This window comes from Macrobrachium nipponense, chromosome 28 (assembly GCF_015104395.2).
Source record: "Macrobrachium nipponense isolate FS-2020 chromosome 28, ASM1510439v2, whole genome shotgun sequence".
NCBI classification, from domain to species: Eukaryota; Metazoa; Arthropoda; class Malacostraca; order Decapoda; family Palaemonidae; genus Macrobrachium; species Macrobrachium nipponense.
Window position 1 is genome coordinate 30,069,137 of NC_087217.1, and position 23,434 is coordinate 30,092,570.

The 23,434-nt window shown below is 39.7% G+C and overlaps 1 protein-coding gene across 22 annotated transcripts in view; it reads right to left on the reverse strand.

The window, feature by feature from the left end:
• Positions 1-23,434, reverse strand: part of LOC135201636 (phosphatidylinositol-binding clathrin assembly protein LAP-like) — a 485,987-nt gene that overhangs the window by 277,736 nt on the left and 184,817 nt on the right. For 21 of the 22 annotated variants that reach the window (XM_064230718.1, XM_064230715.1, XM_064230716.1 and 18 more), the window contains one exon: positions 6,081-6,183. In XM_064230718.1, coding sequence (XP_064086788.1) covers positions 6,081-6,183 — 103 coding nt within the window. Of the gene's footprint in view, positions 1-6,080; positions 6,184-17,234; positions 17,978-23,434 lie in introns of those variants that run through there. The other variant, XM_064230726.1, reaches the window with a different exon arrangement.

Consider the following 23,434-nt stretch of genomic DNA (forward strand, 5'->3'; position numbering starts at 1 on the left):
GTGGCTAGTCCTAAGTCAGCCTCGACTTTGGGAGAAGCGAAGTCACCAGTGCTGACAACCCAGTGGATGGTCCAATGTAAGAATGACAATGGAAGCAGCGCGAGTTGTCAAGCAGCCAGTCCGTATGTCAACAACAACATTTATGAAGTGCCAAACTGCCTAATTCCCATTGTAACTAAACTGAAAACTGCCCCAAAAGTTATAATGCAAAAACATAAAACACATATACAACAAAAGTAAGATACAGGTGGCAACCAAATGTAAAACAGGACGACTACCTAATTCTCCTGACGACCTGTCCTGCCATCACCAACGAGCCCAAAGAACGAAGGTCGCCTCGAACTAGATAGATATCCCTCAAGTAAAAAGAAGCACAAACAGAATTAGAACGCCAAGTCACTGCCTCAAGCACCTTGGCGACAGACATTCTTCATAAAAGCTACTGATGTAGCAACTGCTCTAATACTGTGTGCTCTCAGTGCCTGGCCTTCACAGGTAGCCAAACCGCCAGTTTTAACAATATGATCTCTGAGGAAAAAGGATACACCATTCTTTGACTTAGGTCTCTTGACATTTTGGGATGAAACAAACAGATAACGGGGACGGCCCTGAATGTCCTTTGTGAGATGTAAATAGCATGAGAGCACCCTAACAGGGCCAAGAACTTATTCCTCATTTAAATTATCGACAAAGTCGACCAACAACTTCAGAACGAAGACCTGGGATGATTATCAAAAGATTCAGTCTTTGCGACAAATTCGGGAAGGTATGACCAAAATCATGTCTTGTCCAGATCTGGCAACCAGAAAAGTGTGTGCTTGCAGTTCACCCACCCTCTTGGCTGTAGCCAGCAAGACAAGGAAAAGTGTCTTAGAAGAGAGGTCCCTAAAATCGGCCATATTCTGAGGCTCAAACAGACAAAACCTTAAGGCTTGAAGGACTTTATTAAAGTCCCATGTCAGAGAACACTGCAGACTGAGTTGAGATAGGGAAAACGATCTAATTAAGTCTCTAATGACATAAGAAGAGATTTCAGGGAACCTTGCCTTAAAAACATAGGAAAGCATCGACCTATAACCCTTAATGCAGGAAGGTGACAAGCCCGTCATGATGTAAATGAACTAAATACTCCGCTTTTTGGTAAGGAAGGTCTAGAGATTGAATGCCCTTGAGACTTACACTAACGTCTGAAAACCAACCATTTAGCCTGATAATTTACTCCAATTGGTTGCCGTCTGGCAAGAATCAACTGTCGAGCCACTCTGAAGGAGAATCTTTCGCGCTTGGAGAATCTCTTGACAGTCTCCAGGCATGAAGATGAAGCATGTGGAGCCTTTGATGGAATCGATGAAAATGAGGTTGTTTGAGAAGATCTTGTCTCCGTCAGACAATGGGGGGGGGGGAAGACTCCGCCAGTGCTTCCAGTAGGTCGAGAAACCACTCCTCCTGTAGCCAGAAGGGGGCAATCAAGGTGAGATCAAGATCCAGACGCTTGGTTGCTCTCACTTTGTTGAGGACTGCCCTCACCAGAGCGAACGGAGGAAATACATATGCTTGAAGGCCCTCCCAGTCCTGCAAAAGAGCATCTATCCCAGCACTCTGAGGAGTCTGGTAAGGGGCGAGGAAGATCTGGCACCGAAAATTCACTGGGGTGGCAAACAGATCGACTGTGACATGCCACTTCTTTCTGAGGCTGTCGAAGACTTCTTGGCAAAGTGTCCATTCCGACCCTTGAACTTCATTCGGTCTCGACAAGGCGTCTGCTAAGACGTTGTGATGGCCCAGGATAAACTGAGGGACCAACGTAATCCTCCAGTCATCTGCCCAACACAGGATTGATTGCGCTTCTTGAGTGAGAAGGTCCGACTTTGTGTCACCTTGGTTTCTTAAGTACGAGACTGCTGTGGTGTTGTCAACGAAGATCGCTACAACCAACTCCGACAGTTGATCCTGAAATGAAAGAAGGCTTAGGTACGCTGCCCTTAGTTCCCTCCAATTTACTGACATGATCCTCTCTTCCTTTGACCAAAGGCCCAACGTGGCTTCGGAGCTCAGGTGCACGCCCCAACACTTGATCTGAGGCGTCTGACCAAAACATTAGGTCCGGCAGAACTGAAAGAAGAGACGTCCCTGACTTGAGACAGTGAACTTCCATCCACCAACGGAGATCCTTCTGACATTGTGGAGAGGAGGCGACTGTCGTGTCCTCGGACACTAAATCCCATGACTGGCGAAGTGTTGACTGAAGGGACCTCATTCTGAGACGATCTCCGGGAACCAGTTGGATGAGGAATGACAAATGGCCCAGGAGGGTCCTCCAAAGAGAAAATGGCTGTATTACGCAGGACAGAAATTCTTCGGCAAGACTTAGAAGCCTGTCTATTTGTTTCCGAGAGGGAGAAGCCCTCAAAATGTGGGAATTCAAAACAATCCCCAGATAAGTCATGATCTGGCAAGGGATTAGATTGGACTTGTCGAAATTGACACGAAGGCCGAACCCGACAAAAAGAGACAGAACTATCTCCCTCGACCGGAGACATTTCTCTAGAGATTCGGCCTGGACTAGCCAATCGTCCAGATATCGAAGCATCCTTACATTTAACTGATGCAGAATAGCCGAAACAGGTGCCATCACCCGAGAAAAGACCTGTGGAGCAGTGGTGAGGCCGAAACCAGGGTCTTGAACTGGAAAACTCCCGAGTCCATGAAAAACCGAAGGTAAAGTCTGCTCTTCAGATGGATGGGGATTTGCAGAAAAGCATCCTGCAATCGATGGAAATCATTCAGTCGCCCTTCCTGACAGATGAAAGAACAGTCTGAACCATCTCCATCCAGAACTTGGACTTTATAATGAACTTGTTCAAGACTGAAAGTTCTCTGATGGGACGCCAGGCACCTGAAGACTTTAGAACTACAAACACCCATGAGTAAAACCCGGGAGAAGGAGGAGCTCGCTCTAAGGCATCCTTCTCCAAGAGGGCCAAAAGCCTCTTCTCCAAGGCTTGACCCCTGATGAGTGAGGGGAATAACTGTGGTGAACTTGAGAGAACGATTGGAAAGCGAAGGTCTCGAAACAAAATGGATCTCGTAACCTACCTTCAGGACCTCCACTACCCAAGCATCCACCACTCTCTCCTGCCAAGCTGACCAATGGTGACAGAGACAAGCTCCTACTGCGGTCTCTGAGCAAGGTAATGACTCCTACTTCCGAAAATTCTTATGCACAGACAAGGAAGAAGAAGGACTTCCTGGAGGTTGAGCTCTTCCTCTGCCCTTAGATCCATGCCAAGAACCTCTCCCGTGTTTCAAAGGGTGAGCTCCAGAGGAGGAAGCCAAGACGCCAGAAACCTGAGATGTACTGGGGAAAAACGAGCCATAAGGAGGAGGAGGTTGTTAGGCTGGAGCAGAAGGTGAAAGTCTGGCACTAAACTTCTGCTTACTCCTTGAAGAAACGGTTGGAAAACCCAAGGAAAAAGCTCTTGATAAGGCCCAGTGGCTTGGGAAGAGGCACCACCTTGATGTTCCTTCAAAACCTCAGAAAGCACAGACATATCAAAAAGGGAATCGCCGAAAGGATAAGAGGACAATATACGGTTTCTCTGAATCTCCAAAACAGAAGAGGGTAACTGCGACAAATACAGGTTATGCCTTAGAGAAACGAGAAAGGTCTGCATAAAAGCGGCAAGCTCATTTTGATGAACAAAAGCAATTGAAATAGACGAGCAAAATTTTTCAAAAAGAGCAGCATCGGGAGGAACAAACCCAGAGTCCTTGACATACATTAAAAGACCTCCAAGGACCTTCATACTGAAGGACTGAGCCTCTTGTAAGGAGCTCATAACAGACTCCATGGCAATAAAGTCTTCGATCGAGACCGAAGCCTTGGAAAGCAAAGGTTGACCCGAAAGTCAGACAAAATCAGGATTTGGTTTGGCATGTCGAGAGAATGAAGTATCATCCCCTACCTGATAAACTCCTCTCCATTGTCGTAGAAGAGAAGAGAGCTTCCTCTTCCCTTTACCAATCACCTTCCAAAGTTTAGCAGCAACGTCTGCCCTCACTCTCATGAACCTCTGAGCAAAGGGAAAATGTAAATATTCCCACGACCGGGAAGGACCGTCAAGAAAAATCCCTTCTGTAATACAACAAGGCGGAGGCTGCCTCTGCTCTTTAGGCCTCGCTTGAGGAAGAAAACTCAAAACTAAATAAAAAAGTTTCTTGAACTCTACATCATGACCGTCGTTCAACGAAACATCAATATCACACGAATCCACGTCATCATCATCATTATCAGATCCTAACTGAGAAAATTCCCCCAAAGTAACATCCTGACAACTAGCTATCTTAGGTCCAACACTAATACCCCTCCCCCTTCTCCTAAATAAGCGCCCTTTGGCACTGCTATGGGACTAACAGGGGACACATTGGGTAAAGAATCATCAGGCACCTGCCCGGACCGGATCCTCCCCAGGCCTTCGCCACGATGGGGCTCACAAGCCAGGGTATCTGTCATACTGTTGCCCATGGTGCTGTCAACAGGTACCTGACGAGGAGCTAAAAATGAATCAAAAAGTGTTAAACATCCAAGTAATTTCAAATTTCTTCTTCCAACCAGTTTCCATCACCAAAAACTTTGAATCAAAATCAGAAACAACTTCATTAGTTACCGGTTGTACAGGTGGCAAAGCATCAATTAATTCGGAATCTGAATCACACGATACCGAAAACAAAGAGCCAGAACCATGGGTGCACAAGTCAAAGAAATCATTAGATACAGGCCTAGCTACCAATTTCTTTTTCTCCTTAACTAATCTTCTACACTGCAAGATTCTCTGACATTTAATATACGCTGTCATGTCTTCATCAGACCAAGACTTCTAGCAGAAGGAGAAGTCAAATCCTCTTGGCTATCCATTGGACTGTTGGACAGGTCACGTAATTCCGGGTTGCACAAAAGTTCGTCAAACAAAATATATACCAAAATAAAAATAAAAGTGAATTCCCTAATTTCGTGGATATAATATGTAAATGGTAAATAACATAAAGCCACATTAACAATTAATGAGAGCTTTAAAGGCACAAAAGGTTTCGGAAATTTATAAAGAGCGGCTGTGATGTAAACAACATGGGCATTCGTTAACAACTGATTTTTAAGGGAAGATTTTTAACTGTCAACGGCAGTGTTGCCAACTAGCAGACAGAATAGGAGGTAACAGGGTTGCCAATGTGGTAAATTTTGGTGCGGTTTTTGGGGATTTAAAGCTAGATAAATTATATTAAGGTAATGTTTATTAATATAAATATATATAGGACTGATACATTTTTAAGTAATAACTTTATTTGCTATAGATCAAAGATCAGAAAGGAAATATACGATTAAATTTAAATAAAAGATCAGCAAGGAAATATACTGTTAATTTAAACCAAGTTCTAGCTGAAGCTGCTAATGACTGTTATCACCCATCGGCAACAGGGATAAAACTCCTGTAAAGTTACACCATCAAACCCCACTGCCGATAAAATCAATAGAAAATCATTTTAATCAAATCTACTGGGCTTGAAACAACAAATTTTACAGTTGTTTGCAAGCAAGTCTAGCGAGACTAAAATTTCCACATCCATGGATATGAGGCAGTATATATGATTAAAAGGCTCATGATGAAACACAACACTGAACTTGAAAAGCCTTAACTTCTCAGACTTCACCATTTATCTTCATCAATTTGGTGGCCTCTGCAAGGTTACATTTTTAGATACAAGGCATTCTGATAGTAAATACCTATGATAGAATGAAAATGTAAAGTGGTTTAATTTAGGCTGCAATTACATTTAATTCTGGATCATATTTAATTTCTAGTCTAGATCTCATTTCTTATCAAGACAAAAGCCTACTGAAGTACCAACAAGTTAACAAACTATTCTATTATATTTTCCATTTATAAACAAAATGCTTGGGTGGGTGGACACTATTTATATTTGCAGTACTTAACGACAAGTATTCATTCATACAGAGGAGGATAACAATTCACTGCCAAACAGATGAAATGGGTTTCCTTTTAGAACTAAGCAGTTCTACTTACCCTCTTTTAACTTTGCAGAAATCAAATGCTACTGTCCTGTATGATATGGCTTTTTCATTTATATATTTTGCATACCGCCGAATAAATGTTGACATATCATAACCTGGTAAGAGAGCGGGAGAGATGAGAAATAAGAATTAAAAACAACACCATTTCATGAACAAATAATAAGCCTTATCTTAAAAATCTAAGACCTATTGCAAAAATTCAACCAAAACTATATAATTTTCATTAGGCGACTAAAACAAAGCTTTAGACTTTGCTACCTTAACATACTAATCCAATCAGAAAATCCAAACATAAGGTAGAACAAAACACCATTTCTGAAACTACTTCAAATAAACATTTCAACAAACAAAAATCGTCTAAATAAAACAATTAACTGTATGATCTGTGTTTGAATAAATATCAAACACTAAAACTCACTGAAATGCTTAAACATTAAAGTTTTGAACAAATAATTAAAGCAGTAGTAGTGACAATAACTGCAACACCCAAGTTACAGAGCCAAACATAAGAAAATGGCTTCATTAACAAAAATATCAACAATGCAGGGGGAATGCAGTCTTAATAAAACTAGCATGCATATAATTTTTAAAAATCAAAGCTTTACAACACTTCTAATAACATATTTTTGGCTTAGTACATCTTCCATACTTATATGTCCTAGAAACTTGACCAAAACACTCAAGAGCAGAAAAACCTGAGACTGGACCACTTGAATTTAATATTCTGCCTACCACTAAAGCCTCTTCTTACACTTTAAATGACAAGAGATAATAATACAGTAGACCCTCCTAATCCGAGGACTCACGATTTGCATATTTTCTATGGACCGTACATACCCATTATGTATTTGCAGAAAATTTGCCTATACACAGCATTTTCCACTGAGAAATATTCACAAATTACTACTTTTTGTGATAAACTAGTAAAATACTCTGGCATATGAATTTTTTATTTTTTTTGTTTCAACTACCAAAATAGGCAGTTCTAAGCATTTCTAGAGGGGTTTTAAATATTCACAGATTTCAGCTATTTGCGGGAGGTGTGGTACCTATCTCCCGCTAATACGGGGGTCTACTGTAGCCTTAAATCCCTTCATTACAAAATCTAGTAGCCTGTGTTTATGTTTTTCATGACTTTATTTCTAAGCCTATCTCTTTACTCAAACATGGTTAATAAAAGCAGTCTATCAAAGGATGAACTGTCTTCACCTTGCATCCCTTATTCCCTCATTTCACAGATACATGTAAAAGACGAAAGGTCAACTTTTTGCCACAAAGGGGACCCCCTTGCAAAATTCTTCTAAAATCACTACTTAAGAAACCACTATATCCCTATATTCTAAATTCTAAACTAATACCATCTAAAAAAAAATTGTATTAACCTTGATTACTTCTGTTAGGTCTAATCAATTCCTTATTTCAAGCACAGAAGAAATAAAACAACGAGGGAGGTTCAGAAATAAAAAGAAATTCACTTTTCAATGCAAGAAGGTAGGCTCTTTCTTATGAACACTGGCAACAAATTCCAAGGATTAGGTTGTGGCAACAAATTCCAAGAAGGGCTAGGTCAACCTACATCACAGAATTAAAAACCAACAATATCCAACCATTAAAATTATGAACTGGAGAGTACACCAGGTACCTCGTACCCTCAGGCTTTTCAAAAACACAAAAGCTTGATTCAAAGCGAGTGGATAGCAAAAGAACAAAAAGTTCTCTAGGCTAATGTCCCTGATACCATGCCAACCAAGGATAAATGTTGTAACGTACTGCAGTTTTTAAATACCGTCTCCATGTCCTTGAGGTAAAGCAAGGCAAAAACAATTTACATCCCCAGAAGGTTAACTGTAAAATCAAGATGGAGAAATTATGCCTAAAAGCTAGGGAAGTCATAACAGCCCTAACTTCTTGAGCTTTTGCTTTCAGAACAGAAAATGTTTTCCTCTCCAATCTGAGTGTGCTCTTCTGAAATAAACTCTCAGAAAAAATTGTATAGCTTTTTTGGAAAGAGTGCACCCTGGGGTTTTCACAGAGCACCAAAATTAGCTCAAGGTCCTCTAATCTTCCTGTCCTGTGAAGGTTGTGTCTTAAGGATCTCGCTAGACACAAGTCTCTCTCTTCTTCTTCTGGACCTAAAATGTCCATAAGATTTTTGATAATGAAGGAACAAATCCAAGGTTTGGAAGGGTCTTCATTCTTTACATGAAAATTATGGGACAATAAGAAAACTGCATCTCCTTGCATACACCCCACTTTCTTCTCCATGGGCGTAACTCACTAACGGGTTTGGCTGTTGCCAGGGCTACTAAGAAAAGTATTTTTTCGGTGAGATTCATAAATGATGCATTTTGGTGTTCAAACTCGGAACCTGAGAGCCACTTGAGTACAATATCTAAGTTCCAGGCTATATTGGGAGGATTTTCTTTCTTTTTTCTGTGCTAAACAATCTAAGCATCGACCTATACCCTCTAATTGTAGAAGTCAATAGTTTCCTAACTGACTTTAGGAATAATAGAAAGTCAGCTATTTCAGTCACAGTGGTCTCAGAAAAAAAGATGTTATAGCAGTTGCACCATCCTCTGAAGATTGCCCATTTTGACTGATAAGAGCTTTGTAGAAGACCTTTGCCAGCACTTTTGGAAGTGGGGTTGTCTGAACAGACGTTGCCTTTGTGGAAGCAGTCTTGGGTAATCTACTAATAGGCAAACAAGATCTGGAAACCATTCTTTGTTTAGCCAGAAGGGGACAATCAGTGTCTTGCAGGTTCATTCTTGGTGGGTCAACAACTTGTTGACTTCTCTGATCATCCCGAGGGGGAAAAGGGCGTAAACGTCTAGTCCCATCCAGCCTAGTGGCAAGGTATCTACTGCCCATGCTTGAGGGTCTGGCACCAAAGAGTAGAAGAGAGGAAGTCTGCAGTTCCTCAATGTAGCAAAAAGATCTATGGTCGGTTTTCCCCATAACTTCCATACATTGCTGCAGACTAATGGGTCAAGGGTCCACTTAGTCTGAAGAACCTATTTGGAGTAGCTCAGTTCAACTGCAAGGATGTTCATTTCCCCTTGAATTAATCTGATAGAAAGGGAAATTAGATTCTCTTCCACCCATACAGCGTCTCGTTTAGCAAAAACGAGTGACTACCCACTTGCTTGCAAATGTAGGAGAGGGTAGTTATATTGTTCGTGTGGACCACTATGTTCTTCCCCCACACTACATTTGCAAAGGCTTGAAGACCCAGATGGATTGCTCTCAATTCCTTCACATTGATGTGATACTTCTGCTAGTCTGTTGTCCAAGTTCTGGACTTCCTAACTATTCAGGGGAGCGGCCCAACCTAGGTCACACACTTGAGTAAAATTTAATGTCTGGATTCACTGTCAATAGAGACTTCCCCTCCTGCATTCTTCTTTCGCATGACCACCACTGCAGATCCTTTTATTTCCTTCACTATTGGGAAAGTGAACGAGTCTGGTTGAGTCCTTCTGCACCATAGAGTTCCTAGGAGACTCATCCACTGGACTGCTGAACAAGATGGAGAGTCCAGAAAATGACATTCTGTCTGCAGAAAAGTTTCTATTGTGTTTGGTGACAGAGAAGCCCAAAAAATCTGAGAGTTCATGATTCCCAAATAGGGAATCTCCTTGGTCGGTGTCAAAAGTGATATCTTTTTATTGATTATGATAACCAACTCCTGTGTCAGGTGAAGAGTTGTCTTCAAGTCCTCCACGCACTTTTCTCTTGATAGAGCTTGGGAGAAGCCAATCGTCCAGGTGTAAGTTGAAATTTATTCCCAAATGATGAAGCCAATTTCCTAGGGGCACTAAAATTCAGATAAAAACTTGTGGTGTCATCGAGAGGCTGAAACATAGGCCCCAAAATTAAAGTAGTACTCTGCTCTGGAAGACGAAGCAAAGGAATTTCTGCAAGTCTGGATGTATAGGGATGAGGAAATATGCATCTTGCATATCTAGGGTTACCATCCAGTCCCCCCTGATGAATTGGGACATGACTGATCAAACTGTCTCAATATGAAACTTCGTTTTCAGAACAAATGTATTCAGCGCACTTACATCCAGAATGGGCCTCCAGGGACCCCAAGGCTTTTGGGACCACAAAGAAGTGATTGTAAAAACCTTCTGAATGTATGTTTACGCTCTCGTCTACTGTTCCCTTGTGGAGAAGAGCATCTACTTCCTGTGAGAGGGGCACTAACTTCGTGGAACCTTCTGAGCAAGCTGTCAAGATGATCGAAGATGTAACTACATAAGGGAGGATCCTTTAGAAAAGGGATGAAATATCCTTCCTTGAGTACCTTGACTACCCAAGGCTCCTCTCCTCTTCTCGCCCACTCCTTCCAAAGGAGGACTAGACTAAGTGTACTCATTCTTACGGTTGGGCTTCAAAGACAACTTCCTAATGGACTTCACAGTTCACAGGTTGGTTCTTAGTCTTCAGGTTGTTTTCCGCTTGCCCCCATGAAGGGGTAGGTTGGTTCTTAGTCTTAAGGTTGTTTTCCGCTTGCCCCCACGAAGGGGCCAAGTCTGCAACAGGGAAAAAGAGGTAGCTGTAGCAGAAGTCAAAGGGGCAGTTCATCTTGGTCATTTGGTGGATTGTGCAAGTAATCTGTTGTACATTTCTCCTGAAGGAGAGAGGATATCCGTAATCTTAGCTTGCGGAAAAAGGTGTGCCTTATCTAAAGGACCAAAAAGGAGAGCTAATCTTGATTCCAGGCTGTCAATGCTTGGAGGGCGGATCATGGGAACCTAGATTTGAAGAAGGTTGAAAAGTAGGACTCACGATGGAATAAGCAGTAGGAAGAGGAAGAGTAACAAGTTTTTCAATTGAGATTTTAAAGTCTTCCATTACTTGTCTTCCCATTACTGCACTCCTGTCCCAAATATTTAACACATTTAGTGAGAAGCGTCGTAAGTAAATTTTGTGTTTAGTCTTACAGTCCTCCGAACTAAAACGACTGCTAGATGAGCTAGTATGTGACATCTTGAATTGACATAATAAATAATCTATCCACCACGATAATAATCGACCGATGAAAGAGGCCACAACAACATATTTGAAATACTTCAAGTATCGGCCAACAAACATCTATAAAAACCCCATGAGGTCGCTGCAGAAAACTCGCGATGTTGGTTGGAAGCAGGCAGGAAACAAATGAGGCTCTTTGCTAGTTTATTTCCCTAAGTCCCAGATAGTGGGCAGGTCCTATTAACCTACACACAAACAAAAGAAGCACTGCAGCACGGATTTTGAATTTTTATGCTGCTGTAGGTTAGGAAAACATTACTTGATAAGTTACATATAAAAAATAATGAATAAATAGATAAAAATGTATTAAAATGTTAAGAGAACAGCATTAGGGTAGTAATGCATTGCATCTTCACTTGAACTTTTAAAGTTCCAAACGCACAATATCCTCAGGGAGACTGTTCCACAGTCCAACGGTATGAGGAATAAAGAATCTCTGGAACTTAGAAGTTCAACAGCAAGGCACATTTACTGCATATTGGTGCTGCTGTTCAGCTAATCTGATTGCTCTCGGCAGGAAAAGGGGATCATGGATCAATTGTGAATATGAAAGATTTCTATTTAAATACAACATATGAAATAGTGACAAACGAGAGACCATCTGTTGATGGTCCAAGTCATAACTGCCAATATTAGGAAACATAAACTACCACCAAGAAAAACTATTTAAAAGAGATAAATCTCTGGCAGAAGCAGACATCCACAGAAGGGAACAGTATTCCAGTAAAGGAAGCACAAATGACCTAAAACAGGTTGCACTGCTTTTATCACTGTTATAAATCTGAGACAATGCCTAACAGCAGCTGCTGAAACTTTCATTTTTTTATATAACCTAGTTACCAGTAATGCAACATACTAAAGTATTTTAAGCTTAGCAAAATGTCTCTTTGCTATGATTTGGTAGCCTAGCCTATATGTAAGACTAGATGCCAGTATTTTAAAGGTTAAAAAAATTACTAGGTTCAATAAAAAGTAAGTTGGTTTATGACTGTGCAGCCTAGCTAATCGATAAGACTACATATTAAAATCTTGTCTAGAATAAGTTCAGTGGAACCTCTACATGCAATAGTCCCTACATACGAAAAATTCAGGTTACGAAGCAAAGACGAAGATTTTTTTTTGCTTCGGTCTACGAAAATAATTCAGGTTGTGAAAGGGTAAGTCCGAGATTCGCCCAGGCCGCCGAGAACAATTTTAAAACTGGCGCGCTGCCAATTCAGTAGGACTCGCCACCATCCTCCTGCTCTCCCATTAGTTCCTGATGCTAGTCACCGCCTTAAGATCCTGATCTCCTATTGGTCAGCATCTGTCCCTTCATGCCTCTATGTAAAGGCGTTCCTTGACCATTTTTTGCAGCAGCATTATTGTAAACATCTCTGGAATTCGTTTGTTCACATATATTTCGTATGTAAACATAAATTCGTGTTAGTGATTTCGCTTTCGTTGTACTGTAAGTTACTTTATCGTGTTGTGTGTGAACTTAAGGACTTACATTAATAGCCATGGGTCCCAAGAATGTTGCTGAAGTTCACAGAAAGAAGAGGTTGTTTTCTATGGAGACAAAGATGGAGATAATCAAGAAGTGTTAATGTTTTCTGCCATTTGTTCATGTGTTTCGTAAAGTTTAGTGTTAATGATTTCTGCCATTTTTTAATGTGTTTCGTAAAGTTAAGTGCTCATGCTTTCTGCTGTTTGTCCTCCCCCTGTCGCCACTTTCGGACATCACCTCACTCGAAAGGTAAGGTTCCACATTTTACTACATACGTACGTACATGTACACACTATATTTCTTGTACCCTGTACACTAATACACTTTATTTACAGGTACAGTAACGGTTAGGTTAAGTACTAAATAGTCCAAATTGTTGCATTTCATTATTTATTGGTCAATTCAGCTTTCTTATAAAATTTACTGTGTTGTTTTTGTAGGGCTTGGAACGAGTTAGGCAATTTACATGTAAAACGTAGTTCTAGATACGAAAAAATCAGGTTAAGAAGGCCGCTTCGGAATGGACTAATTTCGTAACCAGAGGCACTACTGTAGTAGCCTAACCAGTTTAAGTAGGAGTCACATTTACAGTGAATATCCTTCTATTTGCCTAGAGTCAACTTCTATATAACAGGCCTGATCAGTCCAAGTATCAGACAAGAGGGCAGACTAAGTTATATAATAAAGCAATGAGATATTTTATAAATATTAGGTTCTGTTTATCCCTAATGTAAGCAGTAGCTTATATTAACTAAGAACCCTCCAAAAGATCCTTTATGATATGCTTAACATAAGATTATACTAGAGATATTTACTTAAGTCATGTGAAAAAGTGGCTTAGGTTAATTAAACAGGTTATTCATAAACTAGCTTCAGAGGTAAAGGGTGGCATTAGAACTTAAATAAACGTAACACAACCACTACAAAATGGCTAAGTTTAAGTAATGCAGAAAGACGGGTCTTCAAAGCTAATCTAAACCTCAAAAGGTTTTAAATTAACATAGATATTGGTAGATCTAGGTAATAAATCCGTGTCAGGTATTTCTTTGGAAATTACAGTTTCCTATATCATTTGGGTTGCTTATTAAGACTTCACCTTTATTTTTTGGGGTTGACTGTAATTAATTCCCAGGGGCTAGTAATACACACAGCAAAATACATTTGACGCCCCAATCCTTAGTGGCTTTAGTATTCGCAGGACCATTCCTGGCAGTCTGTGTGGTTATTTCATAGAATTACATACCTAAATATTTTATCAAATGTACTAAAAAGGTACACTTTTAGTCAAATTACCTGTAAAATGTGATTTACTATTAGTAAATATTTACAGGTGGCCATGTTTACAATAATTTATACTAATTAAAATTTCTAATAACTACTTGGTTTTTCACTACAGGGCCATCTTGAGATATGATTCTCAATTAAAATGTTCCATCGAGAATGCTCGGTACATTTTTTGCCAGTGGGCACAGCCCATACCACCTGCCATAAACATGGTCCCTGTAATAATCAGGACAAATTTGTTTAGTCACCAGATATGTGCAAAATTTGTACCATGCTCAGCTGTAGATACTCAGTCAGGTTACGCAAGCTCCCCCCAAAAAGGGATACATAGTTTGCTGTGTTGTATCAGTTCCATAAGGACGTAATGGTGACTCAAATCAGAGAACAAGCACATCAACAAAATTGTACTGTGTATGCTCTCCTGAGAAAAGATTTCAGGAGAAAAAAATAACAAGAAATTTCCCCTTACCAAATCCAAAAAAGGCTTGCTTTGATAAAAAAAAAAAAAATCATATGGGCCTTCAGTTACCTCCAATAGTTCTCCTTATAAGCAGGTAGGGTCAGAATGGACTACTCCCTCAAAAGGACAACAACCTAATTAGCATAAAGTATATCCTTTTCACAAGGCCCAAAAACTATCTTATAAAGGAAAAGGAAAAGCAGCACCTGGAATGCCAATCAAGGGCAAGGGTAGATGAAGAGGGGGATACCAATAAGAATTGCTTGGTCAAGGGTCGACTTCAAAGATATCACAAGGAATGGAAATCATCTCTTTGGAGAGAGAGTGAGCATTATGTATTCTAAATGGGCTGGGGTGGCAATGGTCTCATCCCCCCTAACTTTGAAAGGGTTCTCTCAAAAACCAGACACCTCTCTGGAAGATTACTTGCAGAAGGTCCTCTTAAAAGGAGCCATAGAGACATTCATATATTCGTCACCAAGCACATCTCTTCAGTGTTCCGAAAAAGGATTCTTCTGAACAAAGAGCGATCCTCGACCTATCGACATTGAACAAACAAATTGTTTGCCAAAAGTTTCGAATGACTACCATTGACCAAGTACGTTCAGTCATTTCAAAAGAGACCTGGACAGTTTCTATAGATCTGAAAGATGCTTATTGGCATGTCCCTATTGCTGTTCCTTTCCGCCCTTTCAAAGGTTTCCAGACAGGGAAAAATACGAAGGTTCAAGGTTATGCCTTTGGGCTAAACATTGCCCCAAGATTCTTTACAAAATTGGTGACAGTAGGGGTCCGAGAACTCAGGAAAGGAATATATCTAATAGCTTATTTGGATGACTGGTTAATTTGGGGGGCCACGAGAAAAAAGTGCTTGAAAAACCTAAAAGCAGTGGTCCAGTCAAAAGGTTTCATAATAAATTGGAAAAAATCCCACGTCACACCCAGCAGACAGTTTCAATGGCTGGGAATGTGTTGGGATACTGTTCATGGCCTTTTGTACCTCTTCCTCAAAACACAAAACAGAATAAGGAAAAACCTCAAAAGGTTCCTGACACAGCCCATTGTTTCCAGACAGCAGTTAGAACGTATGATGGGTCTGCTGCAGTTGGCATCAGTAATAGATCCAATACTCAGATTGCAACTGAAAAATGTGAAAAATTTTTGCTGTCAAATACAAGGAAAAAAACCTGAAACAAATCTAACAAAATTAATCAGAAAGTTGGGGAGATACTTCAACCATGGACCCAGAAGGAATCTCTGGCAAAACAGGTCACCCTGACTCCTCCATCAGTAAAAGTGATAATACTCATAGTGCCAGATGCCTTGTTGGCAGGTTGGGGAGGACATTGGGAGGATTGTCATGTGGCAGGGAGGTGGTCAGCTACTCTAAATAATTGTCATACCAGTTTCCTGGAGCTGATAGATGTCTTTTTGTCTCTCAAGAAACTCAAACCCCCAGAAGACACACGCATTCTGTTGGTTCTAGAAAACACGACTACAATGTCCTGCAACAAGAAATTGGGATCACACTCACCTCCCCTCAATATGTTAACGTTAGCCATCCTTTGGATGGCACAGGTAAAGTAATGGCATTTGTCTGCAATTCACCTTACAGGGTCTCTCAATGTAATACACTTTGTCAAGGGAGATGACAGCCTCAAAAGAGTGGACATTGGACAACCACTCTTTTCAAACAATAAACAACCTACTTCCACAACCAAAAGTGGACCTGTTTGTCACATACAAGAACCACAAACTCCCATTATGTGTCCCCAAATTTGGACAGTCAAACAACAGCCAAGAGATGGCTTCCTACAAGACTGGAACAACTGGAAGACGATAAACCCTTTTCCTCCATTGTCACAGATTTTGAATGTTTTGAACAAACTCCTAACCTTCAAACAAACAGCTTACCTAATAGCCCCAAATTGGCCAAATAGGCATTGGTGCCTAGTACTTCAACAATGGACAAAGAGATCAATCCCTCTACTGTCTGCTGTACTATCCCAGATAGTAGGAGGGAATAGTAGGAGGGAAAGTTGTTTACGCATCCTCCTTTCTAAGCAAAGACCTTCACGTGTGGAATTTTTAAATATAATCTACTGTGAAAACTACTCACCCAATATTGCTAGGTACATTGTCTATCCGGTAATACCGGTCCGTATGGAAAATATGGTTAGATTATATCCATACTGAGGGCCCAATTGAGGTTTCTGTAGAAACACTTCTAAATTTTCTTATACACCTCTTTGAAGACAAACATTTTGCAGTTACAACAATTATGGCATACAAGACACCAATAACAGAACCTTTGCTTTATGGATTCGGGATTGATTCCAGTGTAGAAGTTATCACTTCCCTTCAGCGGTCTTTTTCTCTAAAAAGACCCACTCCCGAAAGACTTCCAATTACTTGGTGCCTGAATAAGGCACTTAAACTTTTATGCACCCCTCAATTCAACGGACATAACACAACCACAACTCACACACTTCAAAAAGCAATTTTCTTGGTGGCATTAGCATCAGGAGCCCATATTTGTGAATATGGCTCTCTCAGATGGGGACGATATATCACACAAGCTCCTGCTAAGCAATTATTATTGTCCCCTGGTCCATCATTCCTGGCCAAGAATGAGAATCCTTTAAGAAGGAAATCTATTCTTATACAAAAACTCAATTTAGCAGACAACGTTATGCCTCGTTCAAGCACTTAAGGTCTACCTCGAGGTCACAACAAACATCCCAGAAGGTCCGATTTTACTACATCCTAGCACGAATAAACCACTCTCCCTACAAGGGCTAAGAATAATTCGTTTGAAAAAGAAACCCATAAAATCACTGTGTATAACATGTTTACTTATAAGTATTTACATTTTATTTCACTCCATACTCGAGTACTTTCAGGCCCTATCTGTGGTCCATTTTCAAGAGATGTGTAGATTGTCAGCCTGGGTCAGGGCCCAGAAGTCTTCTGGAAGTTCTTCTTGTTGAGCTGTCATTTATGTGATGGCTGTTCTGGTTTCCTTGAGAGTTGCTAATCCCCTCTTGTCTCTCTGATATCCTGAGCTGATGGTCAACGAGATTCACCCTTGTGGTATGTGAGTGGTCACCAAAAGTCTGTTGGGCAGAAAACCTACTCTCCAGGTCAGAAGGGTCAATCTCAGCTTCTTTTAATATCAAAGCTCGGCTTAAGGGACCTTCTAAGGTAAAACCTTTGTTTCCTTCTATTACTTTAATCTCTCTGATGAGTGCTCCTTCTACCACCCTCCTATTACTGATTTTATTGCTTTTGATATAAGCCTACTGTTTTTAAAGCACTCCCCTGAGAGTTAAACTGTACTGCCCTTCTGTGTTCTTGGATTCTAGTCCTTATTCCCCTACCTGATTCCCCCCACATATTTGTCTACAAAATTGCTGCAATTGATTATGTATAACCCCCCAACATATCTGTATTACTGTCTTCTTCCCAATTTATTTTTACATACTTTGTTTTTTATGGTATTATCAAAGGTATACACAAATTTATATTTACTTTCTTTCATTTTTAAGTGATTTGTTTCATTTTAGGCATAAAAGGGAGGGCAACTATTTTCTTGTTTTCTTTATTCCATATACTCTGTACATTTGCTCTGTAAAAAAAACTTCCTAGCTTTGTTGAGTACCCTTTTTCTGAACCATTCCAGGTATGCTAATGCACCCAAGCTTTTATCGATGTAATTTATTTCTTGATCTATCTAGTGTCCATCATTAAAAAGGCTAACCCACATTACCCTCCTAGATCGCATGATATTAGGAAAGTATAAGTACATCATTGGCCTTCTTCAGAAATTTATCTTCGAAGAGGTCTCCAAATGTACTGGGTGGTCATCAACAATTTATGAATATGAAAGTGTGGTCTTCATCATGTGGTTTTTCTTGAAAATTAAATTAGTATTATGTTTCAGTAATGGTATTCTCTGTATAATTTTTACTTTTCCACTAGTATTTGTCAATACAGGTAGTCTCCAAGGTTACAATGAGGGTTCCGTTCCCCGCAGGACGATGTAAGCTGAAAATAGCCTTAACCTGAATCATTAAAATTATAATGGGAATCAATAGCACTTACAGCGCTGTTACAGTGCCATAAGTCCGGGTTACAGCGCTGTAAAGCAGGTAACAGGGCTGTAAATCCACTTATGGCGCTGAAAAATTGTTTGTAGTCAACTGTGCCATGAGGCAAGCGGTTTAAGTCCGGAACGACTTAACCGGAAACCTGACATAAGCCAGGGACTGTCTGTAGTTATCTAGTAATAAAATTGAACACAGCAATGATTTGGGAGGGGTTTACAGAGGGGAGAGAGAGAGAGAGAGAGAGAGAGGCGAGAGCGAGAGAGAGAGAGAGAGAGAGAGAGAGAGAGAGAGAGAGAGAGGTGAAGACTGACTGACTAATTCCAAATATAAGCTGGTGTCAGGACAATAAGTGTCAATAGTGAAACCACCACAAGATGCTTCCGCACACCTAATCACCAATAGAACAAAGGCTAAAAGGAAGTGTTGCTAGGGATATAAAAAGACTTCAAGGTGAGGAAAGTTATCACCTGGCATTAATCTTTGCTCTTTTCTTTTCTAAGAAAGCAACTTGATTATCAATCTGCCAAGAGCTAAAGCATAAATATAATAAGAGGTTTGTGGATTACTCTTGATGCTAGCCAAAGAAAAAAGACTAGATAGCATGGGTAGAGTAAGGGTATTCACCCATTTATTCCCCATCTCCATCATGACATACACTGGCTTCCAAGCTCACAGCTAGTTCATGCATGTGCACTAAGGCACGCCTCATAAAATGCAATAACTTGTATCCCAATTAAGAACAAATCTAGCTTTGTGGTGCCTGTATCGTAGTTAAGTCATAAACATACTGGGTTATAAATACCTATTAAGCAACACATAATACACAATAAAAGTAAAGTAGCAGCTAAATATATATGCAACAAACAAAACTACACCCTGCACTGTTTCATATTTATTCTAACGAACAATAATTCATTCACTATTTATTAAAGTGCAACATACGAAAACAATTTTATATGTAAAAAAGTGCCCCAATGCCATCAGAAATTTCTGTGAATATGTCTCCCTTATCCACCATGCATTTAAGAGCACTATAAAGCTCAAAGTAAAAATAAGTATCCTTAAATAGATTGTTAGCATTCATAAATTAAATATATTAACCCTTTAACCTTAAAAACAACTGATTACAACAAACAAGTTTTCCCAACACCAGACTATGGTAAAATTTATCAACATGAAAGAGTACTGCAGCATCAGTCAACAATGATACACAAAAAATCAACTTGTAACAATTAATAATTTCATATTTTACTTTGAAGTTGATCTGTGAAAAGAATTCTTAATAGACATATCTATGAACAACAATATTTATCCTGGACTTAGTGTTACAATGTTTTAAATAAAACCATCCATTATCATATATTTTTCAAGCACTTTGCATTTTTCATAAGTATACAAATGAGCTTTTCGTTTATATAGTATCCTTCAGCACGAGCTGGAATGGTTAATGAATCTTGGTAAACAAGGCATTTAAAAGAGTGGAGATATGGGGGTCGAGGGGGGAACCACCCCCACCACTTCATTCCTTCCTTCCACCACAGGGACAAAACAGGGTGGTTCAGATAAATACAACTTGTAAGAGAGGATCTGGTTTGTATGAAAAGAAAAAATATAAATTGCTTCAAAAATTTATTTGCTCCTACAAGGATACAACCACTGGCTTTCATAAATGAAGACCGGAGGCATGCAAACTCTAGACCTGCAGATCAGGGCATTCACCTCCTAAAACAATCACGAGCTGAGACCACAGCAACCTGATTGCCTGCCTTGCCTCCATATCAAGAGCTAAAATCCACTCCACAGTTAAAATCATGGGCAAGTTGAAAGTTGGACTTGCCTCCCAAAGATTAGTGTGCTCATCGATGAGCAAAATAACCCCCTGAAAACACTACTCCAACTTGACACGAAGAGGCTCTTAAGTAGCAGGCCCTCCAGGACTTAACAAATCCCCAGAGTCCTGAGTGGTCATCCCCTCTCTCTGAGAAGAAAGGTGAACACACCAGACTTCTACCTCTTCTCTCGATCCAGATGCAGTTCAGCGCCAGACGAGTCTCTCGACAGACACAGAAGAGGCAGACCAGTACCTATAGGATCCCACTCCACACAGAATTTGGACTTAAACATTGACACCTTTCAAATCTAATACTCCTTCACAACTGAGTATGGAGATCAAAGAGAGGAGCAAGAAGTTGAAACACACTGGTGAAAGAATTCAAACGGAAATCTCTTTGAGTAAGAGTGGCCGAAGGTGAATGACAGGGAGATCCTGCCCTGTAGCTCACTATTCCAGAGAGCAAAAACAGGGTGTGCATGCCCACTCTATTTAGACTTCACAAAGCTATTAGGATAAGATAGGATAACAGATTAGTTTAATGAGACTTCTGAGCCTAAAAAAGGCTCTTCTCAGGCTGGTTCCCCGGGATTAACCGGAGGAAAAATAAAAATTTTACTTAGGAACATAATTTTGTTAAGTGAGAAATCCTTACCCTCAGCAAGAATTCCCGACATTGTTGGATCTAAACAAACAAACAAAAAGAAAAAAAAAAAGCACCTCTGATGAATCCAATTTGGGCATTCCACGAGTAAGTGCTGAACAGTCATGGGAACTTGGCATCCATTACATTTCATTGGGTCAGAATACTTATGGAGTCTCTTACTAATATTACTTCTTTAGATTTTGCTTTTTGAGACAATGAAACCTATGGGTATACCTCAGATTTTATCATTTTCAGCTTGTTTGGTATTGGTACCAAAGGCCAATCTGTTTGCCGCTCTTGATATATTAGAGATTTGACAGATGCTATTCAGTCTAATACGGGGCATATGAAATTGTTGGGGTAATACCACATGCTATTTTAGCTGCTAAATCTGCATTTTTCTTCCCTTCAATTCCTACATATGCCAGAATCCAACAGACTTTTATTGACAATCCAGATTGGAGAAGTAGGTGGATTTTTATTTGGATTTCTTTGACAAACAGATTTGAAGATTTGTACTTGTTTATAGCATCAATAGCACTACACGAGTCACTGAAAATTATTGAAGAGATTGTTAGCCTTTCAGATATTATGTCAAGTGCTTCTCATATTACCGAGAGTTCTGCAGTAAAGACAGATGATATTAAAGGAAGGCCTACTTTGATTAATTTATTATTCGAGAAAGCTGAAGCTCCAACTCCAGTATTGTTTTTTGAGCCATCGGTATATATCATGAACTGGTTTCCCTTTTTCTGGATGCGCTCTAGGGCAAGTTGGCGGTAAATCTCTGTATTAGTCACATTTCGTTTAAGAAGATAAGACAAAGTGGTGCATATTTTTATTCATTTCAGAGTACAAGGTGGTGGGTCTTCTATTGTTAGGGAAAACTGGTGATATATTATATGAGTTCATCAAGTATTTGGCTCTTTTTGGGAAGGAGCTAGCACCATGATGTTCAATCCTAGGATTACAATTCAGGAAGCAGGTAGATGCAGGAGATGATCCTGCTTGTAGGGAAAGGCCTCTACATAGTGTTATCAAGTTGCGGTGATGTCTCAAAGGTAGTATGCCTGCCTCTGCTAAAAGGGAGTTTGTTGGGGATTATATAATGCACCAGTACATAAGCGTATTCCTTTGTGATGATATACATCAAGTTTTTAATGTTGCTTCAGATGCTGAAGAATATATAGGACAGCAGTAGTCTATTATAGATAAAACTGATGTCCTATATAATGTTAGCATGGTGTCATGTCCTACTCCCCATGTACAGTGAGATAGTTTCTTTAATAGGTCAAGGGCTTTTATGCCATTGGCTACGATATAAATGATGTGTGCTTTCCAATTTCAATGTTGATCAAACATTATCCTAAGTACTTAACATTTGCACATAACTCAATTTCAGTGTTATATAGATGGAGTTTGATTTCTTGGTCTTTTTGCCACATTTTGTCTATAGAAAACAACGGCTTTTGTTTCATTGGCTGAAAAACGAAATCCAACTGAATTTGCCCATTTACTTATATTTGTGATGGCAGTATTGAGGACTCTTTGGGCATGTCTCAGGGAGCTACTTGTGTAGTATATGGCAAAGTCATCAATGTATAAGCTATTTTTAACCCCATTTGGTAAATGTGCGGTGATGCCATTAATTGCCAAGGCAAACAAAGTACAACTCAGGACACTGCCCTGAGGAATTCCTTCTTCTAAATTAAAGTATTCTGAATACGAATTTTCTACTAATGTCTGTAAGAAAGTTTTTAATAAAAATTGGCAGGTGACCCCGCAACCCTATTGAGTGGAGTTTTTGCATGATGTTAAATCTCCACTTTGTGTCATGATTTCTCTATATCAATAAAAGACAGCTACTGTCAATTTTTTCTGATCAAAGCCCTTCCTGATATGGTCCTCTAAATGTTAGGGGATCTAGGGTTGACTGACCAGCTATTGAACCTGATTGTGTTGGAGTTAGTATGGATTCCTCGATGATAAAATATGTTAGTTGTGCATTGACCATTTTTCTAAAATTTTGCATAAACAGCTTGTGAAAAATATTGGTCTGTAATTAGATGGATTACTTGCATCTTTTCCTGGTTTACTTATAGGAATAATAATAGCATGTTTCCACTTGTCAGGGAAAACACGCTTCAGCCAAATACTGTTATACCTGGGGCCAAAGGATGACATGAGTTGAGAGCATTGTTTAGTTCATACATTTTCTTTGTTTTCTTATGGCTTGAAAATGTGCGTTCAGACTAGAGCAAGCACTTATATTTGATATTTCATATGGGTCATGATATGTTTTCCCATCTTGGTATAGTGCACTTCTAGGTGGTCTTACAAATTTACCATTATTTTTCTTTATCTTTTGCCCAATATCCTTCACACATGTATTCGAAGATAAGTTTGACACACAATTCCTTCCTCCATGATAAAATTATTCCCGCTATTACAGCTTTGAAAAATCTGGCAGTGTATTTATTATAC